The following is a 13,193-nucleotide window of genomic DNA, read 5'->3' as shown; positions in this document are numbered from 1 at the left end:
GGAAGTGCACAGATTAAGTATTGGGATTAACCTCAAAGCTCCTTTTAGCAAATGCATGTAAGTTTTTCATCCCTCAACCTTAAAGAAAAGTGATGAACTACATTTTGTCTTTCCAGAGTTGTATATTTGTTTCAAAGTTGGGTAACAGAGGAAAGGTTGAAACATGTCCTGAGTCTTGAGCCTTCACGGAGTGGCAGTTATTTTAAGAGGAGGCAGAACGGTTACTTTCTGTTCCTCCTTTTCTGATAACTTTCTGTTCTTCTTCTCTGATAAGTAAGTAAATGTGCGTCATGTGGCCTTTCTTCTTGACGTGTACTTTTTTTCCCTCCCCTCTCTCAGTGCCCCTTGGGGAGAAGATCCACTCATTGGTTTTGTACAAAGCTGACAAGGCCTCAGTTATCAGGTGGCCCAGGAGGATGTCACAAATAGAAGAAAAGCTGTTCCCAGAGCAAATAAATGATGAGCCCTGTGAAGGCGCCTGCATGCTTGTACCCACATGTGGAGGTTTTACAGGGGACTAAGAGGTCTGTGAAAGAGAGTTCCAATAAGAGTAAGAAATCCAGCCCACAGATGGGCAGTCTTCATCCTGACAGTGCTCGCCAGCACTTCCGGAGATTCTGTTACCATGACACACCTGGACCGTATGAGGCTGTCAGCCAACTGCAGGAATTATGCTCTCAGTGGCTGAGGCCAGAGATCCACTCAAAAGAGCAAATCTTGGAATTGCTGGTGCTGGAGCAGTTCCTGGACGTTCTGCCCAGTCATATCCAGAACTGGGTGCAGAAGTATCATCCACAGAACGTCAAAGAGGCTGTGGCCCTGGTAGACCGCTTTCAGAGAGAATGTGGTGGAATAAGCAATGAGGTGAGCAGAAAGATTCTTACATGTACACTGTGAAAGAGGGTGAAAGTGGGGTCAATAATTGGAGAATGAGATGGATTAAGTCACTCTTCTGTTGTTCCTTTAGAATAACTAAGTGCAATCTGAAATCACAGGCTTGCAGTGACAGCTTCCAGGTTGGGGAGTTCCTGAGAGTCTTTTCCTGGCCTTAGAAAAAGAAATGCATTTTGCCCTCTTTAGGGCCAGGGTGAATTGAAGGTGGTGGGCCTGGCCTAGCATGGCCAAGGAGACAGGACTTAGCAGCCAAGAAATAAAAGGCAAGAAAATGCTAGGAAGGGAGAAAAAACCCTCCAAATGCAGGGTTTTAAAGGTCAAAGGCAGGAGAGGGTAGCAGCCAAAGTATAAATCAAACCTTTCTGGGGAGACTGCAAAGAAAGAGAAGAAATGGAAAGAGAAAAGGGGAACAAGGATCAGAAAGAAGAAAAAAGCTAACAGTAAAATGGAGAAAATCTGAATGCTGAGGGGTGGTGCTCTCTGGGCTGAGAACACGCATCGCAGGGCCAGGAGAAAAGCATCTCCGTGGCCTGCCTTCATGCTTTGCCTTGGCCTTGCTGGTGAGTGGGTAACCAGGTCTGCCCTGGGGAGATGGCAGCATACTTCTCCTTGAGAGCCCCGCCTTGAGGAGCACAAGTGTCTTATACACCTGAAGTATATGGCGGAAAGTTGAATCCAGCTCTTCCCCCATTTTTTCCTCCGCTGCATCCCCTTTCTCCATGAAATTGTTCCCTGGACGTGGGAGGATTGGAGAATCCAACTGACAGAAAACCCTCTTTTATTCATTTTCTTATTCTTTAGAGGAAACTAGAAAATAAAAGTCCACTAAAGCAAGGATCCAAGTCTAGAAAGCAAGAGATTGGAGGCAGTGAGAGAACAGGCAGCCTACCCCTACCCTGCTCTTGGCCTGAGCTGTGACTGTCCAAGGAGGTGTGGAGGCAAGCAAGTCATAGCTTCTCTCATTTTAATCTGATTTTCCCAGATCATGTGTACAGTTCTTTGTGAGAAAATCGTGGCGCAATATCTCTTCATTTTTAAAAATTTCCTTACTGCTCCCCAAACCTGGACTCTACTCTTATTTGTTCTTCCATCACCACCCCAAAACCAAAAGCTCTTTTCTAATGAGGATGGGGGTTATTTTTAGGTCACAACCCATCAACTGGGAAATGACACAGCGCTCTTGGGAGGAACAGCAGTGGCCCCAGGCTTTAAGTGGAAGCCAGCAGAGCCCCAACAAATGGGTGTGTTCCAGGAAGAATGTTCGAATATATACCAGGTACTGCAGGATCCGGACTGGAATACTCACAAAGAAAGCCAGCCTGTGGATAAAGGAGGTGAGGAGTTTCATCATAATTATCTTCTCCTGGGAGCTGTGATAGTAATTGGTTCAGGGAGCATTCCGTGGGAATTTTTCAGGTGCCCAGTCATGCTTTCAGTTAGGATGTGTTTCTAGTGAGAGTATAGTAGGTCCGTGGTGGGTGAAGGTGAAGGCCATTCTGGGGTACAGAAGCATCCAAACCACAGAACCCTGGTATTCACAATGTGGACCTTTCTCTATAGAAATTTGATAGGGGAGAAGAAGGTAGAGCAGGGACAAGGCAGGGGGGGGTCGTCTCACCATTAGAATTTAGAGGAGAAATTGGGATCAGAAATGGGCTGTCAGTGGCAGAATGGGAAGAGAATTGTACACCAGGAAAAAAGTGATAAAAGAAATCTCCCATGTTTCCCACCAAGGTTTTAATTTTCAAACACCTCTAATGCTTACCTAGCTCAGTGAACGTTTTCTTTAATGAGAGGAAAAGCAGTGGATTTCCTTTCATTTAATGAAAACTGGGAACCAGTTCTATGGAGTGGTGGCTTTTTGGTTCTAATTTATGAGAAGGCCACTTCTGGTGCACATGTGTGAGCTTGCGTGTGCATACACACACGTGAAGGTGAGCTGTCTTTACTGAAGGAGTCCTAAACTGTAGAAGTTGGTTTGGGGTATTCATAAACAGAAAATATATTCTTTTTTCTGGCTCCTTCCCCACAGCTGTGCCTGCTGAAGAGAGTCCAACCTTTTCTGAGGAGAAAAGCACCCCAAGCTGGAAGTTGGCATCTAAGCTCACCTTGCCTAAGTCCCAGGTGAGCTGTACTTTACAAGCGTTTTCAGGCAGCCTGAATGTGGCCTTGTCTGCTTTTCTCTGCTGCCCATGATCCTGCCTTACACAGCAGATGCTCTGAGGCACATTAGCCCCGGGTGTTCCCTAGGCAACTAGGATTGGCGCTGTGGGATTGGGCACCTCCCAAGCCGTGTACTGATCTCTTGGGCACCTTTCCTGTCATCTCACTCCTTTTCCCTTGAATCTTCTCTTAACTTTTTTGGTAACTGGCCTCCCATGTAATTCAGAAATGAGTGATAGGACGGCTTCTGTTGTAGCGAGTACTGAACTACAACTTACTCTCTTCTCTAGAGTCCATTGACATTTGAAGATGTGGCCTTCTATTTTTCCGAGGAAGAATGGAAAATAATGACCCCTGATGAGAAGACCCTCTACCTTGATGTAATGCAGGAACTCTATGAGGATGTCGCCTCTGTAGGTAAAGAGTCTTCCTTTCCTTTGTACAGCAATTGAGCAATCTGTTACATCCTCAGTTCATGGAAAATGCACACCTGTGAGAGTGTCCCAGTGTCCCAGCAGTGGGTTGGTTCTCAGCTTGATGGTGTGAGGGGAGAGGGAAGGCAGATCCAGATCACCTGGAGAGCTTTTTACAAATACACCTCTTTCTCCTAAGTAGACTGCTTGATCTATCATACTCTTGCCCTACCCTGCAAACCCACTCTTGCCAGATCTTTTCCATGTCAGTAGAAAGCACAGTTTACCCAGTTGTTCAGGTCCCAAAACTCTCAGTTATCCTTTTTTCCAGTCCTTTTGTTATCCCCTACCCCCCAGCCAATCAGGGAGCAAGTACTCTTAACTCTGTCTTCAAAATAGGTCCTGAATACAACCACGTCTCAACCTCTTCTGCTCTTACCATCCTGGTCTCCGCCGCCTCATCTCTAACCAGGTCTGCTGGAATACCACAGGACTCCTGTCCAACGACATTTCCATGTGTCCTTAGGGTTAGTTCCTAGCTTCCTCATTGCACCTCCAGCCACAGCCACGGTAGAATATAAAGAAGATACTGAGTTTAAGATTCTGCCCATTTAAATGTTTGGAGTAAATAAAAGTATAGAGAGTTATTCGCTTTTTCTGAAAACAGCCTGGAATTTAGATGGCAGTCCATGACCTCCAAGTTTTATTCTCAGAGCGTTATCATTGCACCCTAAACCTAAAGTGATCTGTTTAGCACAAGGGCAAGAACCATAGACCCAACGTCCCTAAGAGTTCGAGGACATTCTTGGAGAGTCTCTTTGAGGTAAACATACATATAGGAAGAGGAGAAAATTCCTTAATAGGAGCCTTTATAAAGGCTTAACAATTTTAAGATTTTGTTCCTCTATATTTTTAAAAATTAACCTCTTTATTGACTGACTTGTAGATTCACATGCATATTTAAAATGTAACACAAAGAACCCGTATACGCTTTACCCATTTTCCTCAGTGATAACTTTTGCAAACGTACATGACGTCACAACCAGGATAATAAAGTGGGTACAGTCCACTGACCTTATTCATACTTTCATTTTCCTTGTATTCATTGGTGGGTGTGTATGTATTTAGTTATATAAGATTTGATCACGTGGAGGTTTGTATATTCACCACCCCAATGCAGATCCATTACCACAAGGATCCTTCCTGTTGCCCTTTTATCAATACAACAACACACCCTTCCCTCCCACACCCTACCTCGTCACCAACCTGTGCCAACCACTGATCTGCTTACAGTTTTTAAAAATTTTGTCATTTCAAAAATACAGCTTTGGGAGATTAACTTTTCTCCTTCACAATAATTCCCTGGAAATTCATCTAAGTTATTGTGTGTATCAGTAGTTCATTCATTTTTACTGCTGAGAAGTGTTCTGTAATATTGATAAACCATTGAAAGATATTTTTGCTGTCTTCAGTCTGGGGCTATTGTGAATAAAGCTGCCATGAACATTCCTGTACAGAATTTTGTGTAGAGATGGTAAGTTTGCGTTTCTCTGGGATAGAGAGTGAAAGAGTGAAATTGCCGTTTCATATGGTAATTAGATGGTGAATGCTAAACTGGTTTTCAGAGTGGCTGCATCATTTGACCTTCCTAGCCAGCAATGGATGTGATCCTTTCTCCACATTCTTGCCATTTTTTAATAGTATTACCACTTAAAATTTTTTTTGGCTTTCTGTTAAGTATGTAATGTTATCTCATTGTGGCTTGGACTTGCATTTCGCTAATAGCTGATGATGATGTAGTTTGTCATGTGCTTATTTGCCATCTTTATATTATCTTCAGTGAAATGGCCTTTGCCATGGTTTTCATTTGGTTGTTTTTTAACTGTTGAATTTTGAGAGTTCCTGTATAGATTGTAGTGCTTTCTAGCGTATATGGTTTGCAAGTAGTTTCCCCAAGTCTGTATATTTTTCTTTTTATCCTCTTCCCATGGGTTTCCACAGAGTAAGTTTTTTATTTTGATGCCCAATTTTTCACTTTTCTTTTTACCTGTTGTATTTTTGCTATCAGGGCTAGCCATAGATCCCTAAAATTTTCTAAGTTTTTCCTAAAAGTTTTTTAAGTTTGCATTTAAGTCTGTGATTCATATTGAGTAGATTCTATATAAGATACGAAATTTAGATTGAAGCTCATTTGTGTTTTTGCCTGTGTAGGTCCAGTTGCTTCAGCCTTGTTTATTGAAAAGGCTGGCCTTCCTCCATTGAATTGCTTTTCCACTTTGGTCAAAATCAGTTGGGCATACTTGTGTATCTGTTTTGTCCCATCGAGTTATGTGTGAGTCTTTCTTCCCACTTTATTCTTTTGTCAGGATCAATTTTATTTTAAGCTATGCTAGGGCCTGTCCCTTTCCATGTAAAGTTTAGAATACGCTTATCTATAAGAAACTTTTTTGGAATTTTGCTAGAAATAACATTAAACTATATGTGAATTTGAGGAGGAATGATCTCTTTACTGTGTTGATTTTTCCAAAGAATGAACACAGTATGTTTTTCAGGTTTTCTTTGATTTCTTTCATCATTTAAAAAATGTTGCTACTTACCTGTTTTGGCTACACTGGGTCTTTACTGTGGTGTGCAGGCTTCCCTAGTTAGAGCTCGAGGGCTCTCTCTAGTTGCAGGGTGCTAGCTTCATTGCCCTGGGGCATGTGGGATTTTAGTTCCCCAATCAGGGATCAGACCTGAGTCCCCTGCATTGGAAGGTGGATTCTTAACCACTGGACCACCAGGGAAGTCCCATCACCAACTTTTTGATAGAGAAAAAAATTTATTTTATCTATGTTTTTGTTAGAGTATAGTTATTCATCTACTTTTTATAATTTTCAGTGTGCAGATCCTCTACATGTTTGCCAAGTATATGCAGGAGCATTTAATTTTCATTGGCATAACTGTAAATGGTACTATTTTAAATTTTTGTTAAAACAAATGTTCAGTGTTTTTATATAGGTCTGCCTCTAATTTTATGTTTTCTTCTTTTATCCTGTGACCCTACTGAACTTGCTTATGAGTTCTAGGAAGGCGTTTTTTGGTAAATTTCTTGGGGTTTTTATACATAGTCACATGATCTACAGTGCTTTTTATTTCTTTATTTATTTGTTGCCTTGTTGCAGTAGGTCCAACTTCTGGTACAATGTTGAATACGAATGGTGAGAGCAAACATCCTTGCCTTCTTCTCAGTTTTATCATGGAAACGTTATGTCTTTCACTTTTACATGTGATGTTCGTGCAGGGTTTTTATTGATACTTTATCAGGTTGATAATAATTCCTAACTTTCCTAGGGTTTTATTTATTTATTTTTGGCTATGCTGGGTCTTCATTGCAGCACTCGGGATCTCTTTAGTTGAAGTGTGTGAACTCTTAGTTGTGGCATACAAATTCTTCGTTGCGTCCTTTCGGTATCTAGTTCCCTGACCAGGAATTGAACCTGGGCCGCTTGTATTGGGAATGTGGAGTCTTAGCCACTGGTCCACCAGGGAAGTCTCTCTTGAGTTTTTTTTATCGTTAATGGATGTAGGGTTTGTCAAATACTTTTCTGTGTCAGTCAATGGGATTATGATCTTTCAAAGCTCGTTGATATATGGTGGGTTATGTTGGTTGATTTCAAATATGGAAATCCTACTTGATCACGGTATATAATGCTTACATACTGTTACATTCAGCTTGCCAATATTTTGAGGATTTTCGTGTTGAAGTTCATGGGAGATGTTAGTCTGTAGTTTTCCTTCTGAGTACTGTCTTTGTGTGATTTTGTTATCAGGGTAATTACTGGCCTTATGAAATGATTTGGGTAATAGTTCTTGTTTTCTGGAAGAGATGATATAAAAGTGGTGTTAATTGTATAGATACTTTGTAGAATGCTCCAGTAACACTATATGAATCTGGAGATGTCTGTTTTGGCAGCTTTTTAATTATGAGTTCAAGTTTTAATTTTCAGAGTGCTATTCAGATTATCTATTTCACACTGGTTGAATTCTGGTAGTTTGTAGATTTTGAGAAATTTACCCATTTCCCCCTAACTTTTAACATTTGTGAACATAAGTTGCTGATAGTATTCCCTTATTATCTCTTTAATTGCTGCAGAACGTGTAGTGATAGACCCAGTTCCTTCCTGATATGGATGGTTTGCATCTTCTTTAATTTTTGCCTAAGTTAATACAGGTTTATCAGTTCTATTAATTTTTTGAGGAGCAAGTTTTTTGTTTAATTTTTGCTGTGATCTTTATTATTCCTTCAATTTTTATTTTCCTTTTATTCTAGTTTCTTGAGGTAGAAACGTAGATTATTTATTTGAGAGCTTTCCTCTTTTCTGTTGTGTGCCTTTAGGGCTATACATTTTCCTCTGAGCATTCCTATAGCTGCATTCCACATATTTTGATTATATTATATAATTTCATTTTCATTTAAGTATGTATTTTTAAATTTCCCTTGAGACTTTCTCTTTGAATCATGAATTATTAAGAAGTATATTTCCATTTGTCCCCATATATTTAAAATTTTTCTGTTGCCTTTGTGGTTTTGATTACCAATCTGATTCCATTTTTGTCAGATTGCTTTTTCTCACTCAAGTTGTGTTTTGTGTTTTTTTTTTTTTTTTGGTTCTAGGTGTTCTATGTGATTTGTGATCTGTTTTTTTGTATCCTGATCATTTTGCCTATTATGTTAGGAGAGTCTGAGTCCTATTTAAATATTTTAATGGGCAGTCACTCTGTTTTAGTTTAGCATGTAAGTTCTTTTCTACTTTGTGGAATATGTGTCTAGTGACAGCTTAATTTTCAGAGCCTTTATGGTATTATTTTGGTCTCCTCGATTTATGTGGTACTGCTGGGATTCCCATGTGCTCCTGCTCATGCTGCCAGAGAGTGAGGAATGAGGAAGATCTTTACTTAGGCTGGAGTGTCTCTCAGTGGGAACCTCTGACCCGTAGGGATGAAGAGGCTTCCTGGGGCCAGCTGCTAGTGGCTGGTTAGCTAGGTCCATCTTGCTAGTTCTGCATGACAAATCTGATGTCTCCGATTGGAGTTCTGATGTTGTCAGACGGTTTCCCGTTTCCGACTGTGGATGGAGTGAGCCTATTCAGGTAGCCTTCTGTTGCTCAGGTGAGATTTGGAAAACACGAGATCTGGGTTGCCTACATTTTGGGATGTGGGGATGTAAGATACCTACTGTGTTACTCTTCTAGTTCTGGAGTCCCAAACCATTTTGCCTTCCTCTTACCACTTTATAGAATTCTCTGTTCATTGTATCTTGCATTCTTAAATGGATATGTAGTTGTGCCCAGAAAGGAAGACCAGGGAAAAATGGGTCTGTGCCATTTTGTCCAGATTAGACCCAAAATCCCTTGTTCCTGTATTTTTAAAAAGCTGTCAGCATTGATTTTTCTTCCATGCTGACAGTTTTCTTGTTCTGGGAAACAGATGGCTGATTCTTCTGTTTATTCCAACAGGGTTAAAGCTCAAAAATGACACTGGAAATGACCCACCTGTATCTCTTCCTACATTAGAGATACAACCATCAGGATGCGAAGTATTAGGAAAGGCCGCAATGAAAGATGCTGAGACAACAGTGGGCAATGAAAATCACGGTGATACATGCAGGGTACGGAAACGACCTCGCAGTCCCGAAGCCCCAGCTCTCGCCAGCCACTTCGTGCCTGGTGACGAACTGCACTGAAACTCTCAAAACGGGCCCTTTCCATGAAACTCAAGGAAATTATCTGAGAGTAGCCAACCTGTTGTTTCACTTTAGACGAAGGAGGGAGCAGAAGGAGGAAATTCTTCATTAGAAACATGAATGATTGACCCTGACCGAAAAGGTAGGAGGCCAGAGGTTGGACTTGCGGGCTGGAGGGAGGCTGTTGCCATGGCATCTACATATCCAGCCCCTAGGTGGCTTGGGGGAGGAAGGGACCCGTGGAAGCCAGCCTGGAAAGCTGCCGAGCAAGGCAGGGTGCACGCAGGCCCTCTGGACAACCTTGTCATATTTACAACCTGGGGACGAGAGGCGACTTCTGGGCATCTCCGAGGGTCAGCCCATCACCTCGGCCCATGGCCCTGGTAATGTCACCTGAACACGGGGAAATGGAGGGAAATGGCCCTGGAGAGGCCCTGAGAAAGCCCTAGAAGAGAGCGGATGCTGGCCCGCTTGTCCTCCACCCCTCGAGAGGCAGCCTGGATGGATGGTTGTGTTCTTGGCCCAAGCCCAGGTCTGTCTCTTTCTCAGCCCTTCACAAGACTTCCTCCTGGCGGGTCTCTGGGACTGCTCTCTGCCTGCTCCTGCTGTCTATCTTGCTCCTCTCCACCCTCCAAAGCTTTGCATCAGGGGACAGGGAAGAGTGGGAAAGATGTGTTCCTCCCAGCCCTGCCCCATCTCAGCCACGCTCCCTCCACCTCCTATCAGTGCCCTCCTGGTGCCACAGAATGCACTGCTCCAGTCCTGGACAGCCTCCAGCAGCCCCTGTGTCCCAAAGGGATTTAGGAAAGTGGGGGTCTCCTTGAGTGGAGGGCAGCTGTCAGGCTGGGATGGGAGAGCAGATGGAGAAGAGGCTTGTAGGGTAGGCAAGAACTGGGGAGACGGGGACATCTCTGGGTGAAGTGGCAACTCTTAAGTCCCCATGTTTGTCTTGCAGGAACTGGTTTTATAGAAAGTGAACCGCCCCTTCCGTGGTTTTGTCCAGAGAGTCAAATCCCTGCCTGGGGCACCCCTGACCCTAGAGTTGCCTGGGGAGCACCCAAGAGAAGGGCCTGACCCCTCGAGGAGAGGCAGGGCCTTCCAGGTGGAGAGCTCGAGGGGAGAGGTGGCCTGGTGATCCAGTACTGGCATGAGGGAGGAAGGATGGAGCTAGAGACACTCTGGTGGAGCAGGTTCTCCCCCCTGCTGGGCTCTGGGAAGGGAGACATTTGCCCTTGTCACATAGATCAGAAGTGGGGGAGCTGAACCTGCCTCTGGGTCTGCACTGCCTACCTGCCCCCCAGTCTCTGGGAGACCTGGCACAGTAGGATGAGGGAGGGGAGCACAGGCTCCCAAGAGATCTAGAGAGAGAGGGAGGCCCGTGGCATGGAAGGTGAGAGCAAGTCACAGGCAAGAACTGGGGGACAGTCTGAGCTGATACGGTCACAGGAGAGATGAGTCTCAGAACCCCCTTTGGGAGCAAGGTCCTTACACACAAACCTCCCCACCCCAACCCAAGCCCCACGCAAGGCTTAACCAGGGGTTCCTTGGTGTCGAGTGGCACAGGTCTCTCAGTTTGGGTGGGGGTGTTGGCTGGCTCCTGGGGCCGAGTGTAATAGGAGGGAAGGGATACAAGTGGGTGGGGTGGAGCTGAGACCCACGCATGACCCCATGTCTCTGTCTCCAGGCTGCCCCTCCTGCTAGGATCACACAGGAGCATCTGCTCTGGATGGGCCTGCAGCGGTCCTGGCTGTGCTGCTGACTGGTGCACCAGGAGCGGCACTGAGGGGAGCCGGGAGAGGCCCTGGCCCTCACCCCCATCCCATATCCACATCTGCCCCCTCACTGATTGCTTGCGGTCCTGGTCCTCAGTTGCTGGGACTAAGAACCACAGCAGCCTGGTTGCCCCTGGGACAGAGGGGCTGAGCCTCACACCATGTGCCCTTCTCAGCCACCCAGGGCCCGGCTGAAGAGCTCTGCCTGCCTCACCCCGAGGCCTGAGGCTGCATCCGGGCTACCACATGCGCCCCGCAGATTCCCACAGACGGAAGGGCGCTGATGGCTTCCTCCCTTGTGCCAAGTTGCCTGGAAAGCCCTGGTCCTGGTGGCCCCTCCTCCACCCCAACTGTGTCCCTCCAGGACCACTTCTGGGAGACTGCCAGCCTTTAGATTGCATCCCTGGAGTTCTGAGAGACTGTGACATGGGCTGCAGGGGAGGAGAGGAGCGGAGGACCAGGGGCCTCCTTGGGGCTGCTGTGTAACTGTGCCCTTTTCAAGTTTGGATCTCACCCTCTGGGTGACTGGATCCCCAGCCGCAGCCTCTTCCTGGGCCAGCCTGAGAGGACCTGGGGAGGGCACTAGGGAGAGTCTTTACTTAATATGTGCGTGCCTGTGTGTGAATGTGTGTGTGACTGCGCATGTTGAGTGCATGTGTGAGTGTGGGGATGTGTGTGTGAATTTGCATGTTCATGCATGAGGGCTTGAGTGTGTGAGCGTGGGGATGTGTGTGTGGGTGTTATGTGGATGAGTGTATGGGTATGAGTGCAGATGAGTTCACGGATGTGTGTGTGTGTGAAGGTATGGGTGTGCAGGTATGAATATACATGTCAGTGTGCATGTGTGAATGCATGTGTGTGAGTGTTTATGCACACATGAGTGGCTGTGGGTTGCAGAAGGTGCTGAGCTGTTTAGTGGGTGTGCTCTGGGGGACGGGCATCCTGTCCTCCCCGGGCTCCCAGCTCTGTTGGAGCTGCCTGGGCCCTGGGAGGCCGCTTCCTAAAGTGGAGAAAGTATGTTAGAGATTCAGGGGCCCCAGGCTCAGAGACCCATCATCACCTGCAGAGAATCCCCCCTCCCCATGGGGCTCTGGCTGGGGCTGTCCGCCCCCAAAGGTATTGGCTGTGGGAGGGGCGGGGACACGTCCTCAGCACGTGCTCCTGCCACTATTTTTCTTACCATTTTGATCTTGAGTAGTTTGCTGCTGCTGCTGCTGCTGCTCTCCCACCTCTTCCTCATCTCCTCACTAGGCCTCTGCTCCTCTCCTCTCTGTGTACTTTATTTATTTGCAATCTCTTTTTCAGGCAGTGGAGGTTCTACGCCATCACCGACTTGAATAAGACAGCTTTCCCTTTTCTGTGTGTGATGAACTCTCCACCAGTCAGCGCAGTCTGGTCAGAGAAATGTTCTTGTTTTCAGTGTTGACAAATCTTGTGTCTATCTAAATTAATAAAAATTATTTGAGTTCAATAAAAAAAATACACAGAGGCCTCTTGTTTCTGGTGTGGTGCCCCCTTGGAGGAGAGGGTCTGTTGGTGAGCTCACCCTACTCTGGTGGCCAGAAGCTGGGGTAGGGGAGCATCCTGAGGGCTATAATTGGGTGGGGTCATGGCAGGAAACCAGTGAATGTTATACTTCATATTAATAGAACAAAGGGGTAATACATAATCATTCCAAAAGATTTAAAAAATGGATTTGGTGAAATTCAATACCCATTCATGATGTTAAAATCTTTTAAGAACATTGAAATTGTTAGGAACTCATTCTTCTGGCAAATAGTCTATAAAAAACCTCAGTGCACATAATATTTAATGGTGAAAGAATGTACCTAATATTGGGAACAATGCATGGTGTCTACTCTTGCCATTTCCATTCATCGTTGTAGTGGAAGCTTGAGCAAATGGAATAAGCCCCCTACCCTGACAAATCCATCTGAATTGGAAAGGAATAAATAAAGCTTTGTTTATTCACAGATCATCCTGTATGGAGAAAATAACAAGTAAAGCACAGACACAAAAAAGCCACTAGACCCATAAACAAATTTAGCAAGGCCAACAGGACACAATATCAACATCAAAATATCGCTTATACTTGTACATACTAGCACCAAAAATTCCAAAAATGAAGTTAAGAAAGCAACTGGATACACAATAGCCTTCAAAAGAATAAAACATTAGGGATAAATCCCATAAAAAATGAATAAGACCTGCAAACTAAAAATTACT

The 13,193-nt window shown here is 44.8% G+C and overlaps 1 protein-coding gene across 2 annotated transcripts; it reads left to right on the top strand.

Moving 5' to 3' along the window:
* Positions 1-339: 339 nt before the first annotated feature.
* On the top strand, positions 340-12,433 carry LOC101902838 (zinc finger protein 75D). Of its 2 annotated transcripts, none has more exons than XM_059883608.1 (6): positions 340-864; positions 2,039-2,228; positions 2,927-3,018; positions 3,348-3,474; positions 8,969-9,337; positions 12,273-12,433. In XM_059883608.1, the coding sequence occupies exons 1-5, from the start codon at positions 457-459 to the stop codon at positions 9,193-9,195; spliced, it is 1,044 nt and encodes a 347-aa protein (XP_059739591.1). In that variant the 5' UTR covers positions 340-456; the 3' UTR covers positions 9,196-9,337; positions 12,273-12,433. The 2 variants fall into 2 exon arrangements, with proteins under 2 accessions (XP_059739591.1, XP_059739592.1); XM_059883609.1 differs by lacking the exon at positions 12,273-12,433 and adding an exon at positions 10,880-12,241.
* The last annotated feature ends 760 nt before the right edge of the window (positions 12,434-13,193 follow it).

The sequence above is a fragment of the Bos taurus genome, chromosome X (genome assembly GCF_002263795.3).
Source record: "Bos taurus isolate L1 Dominette 01449 registration number 42190680 breed Hereford chromosome X, ARS-UCD2.0, whole genome shotgun sequence".
NCBI lineage: Eukaryota > Metazoa > Chordata > Mammalia > Artiodactyla > Bovidae > Bos > Bos taurus.
The sequence above is the reverse complement of the archived record's forward strand: the minus strand, read 5'-3'. Positions and strand labels throughout refer to the sequence as shown.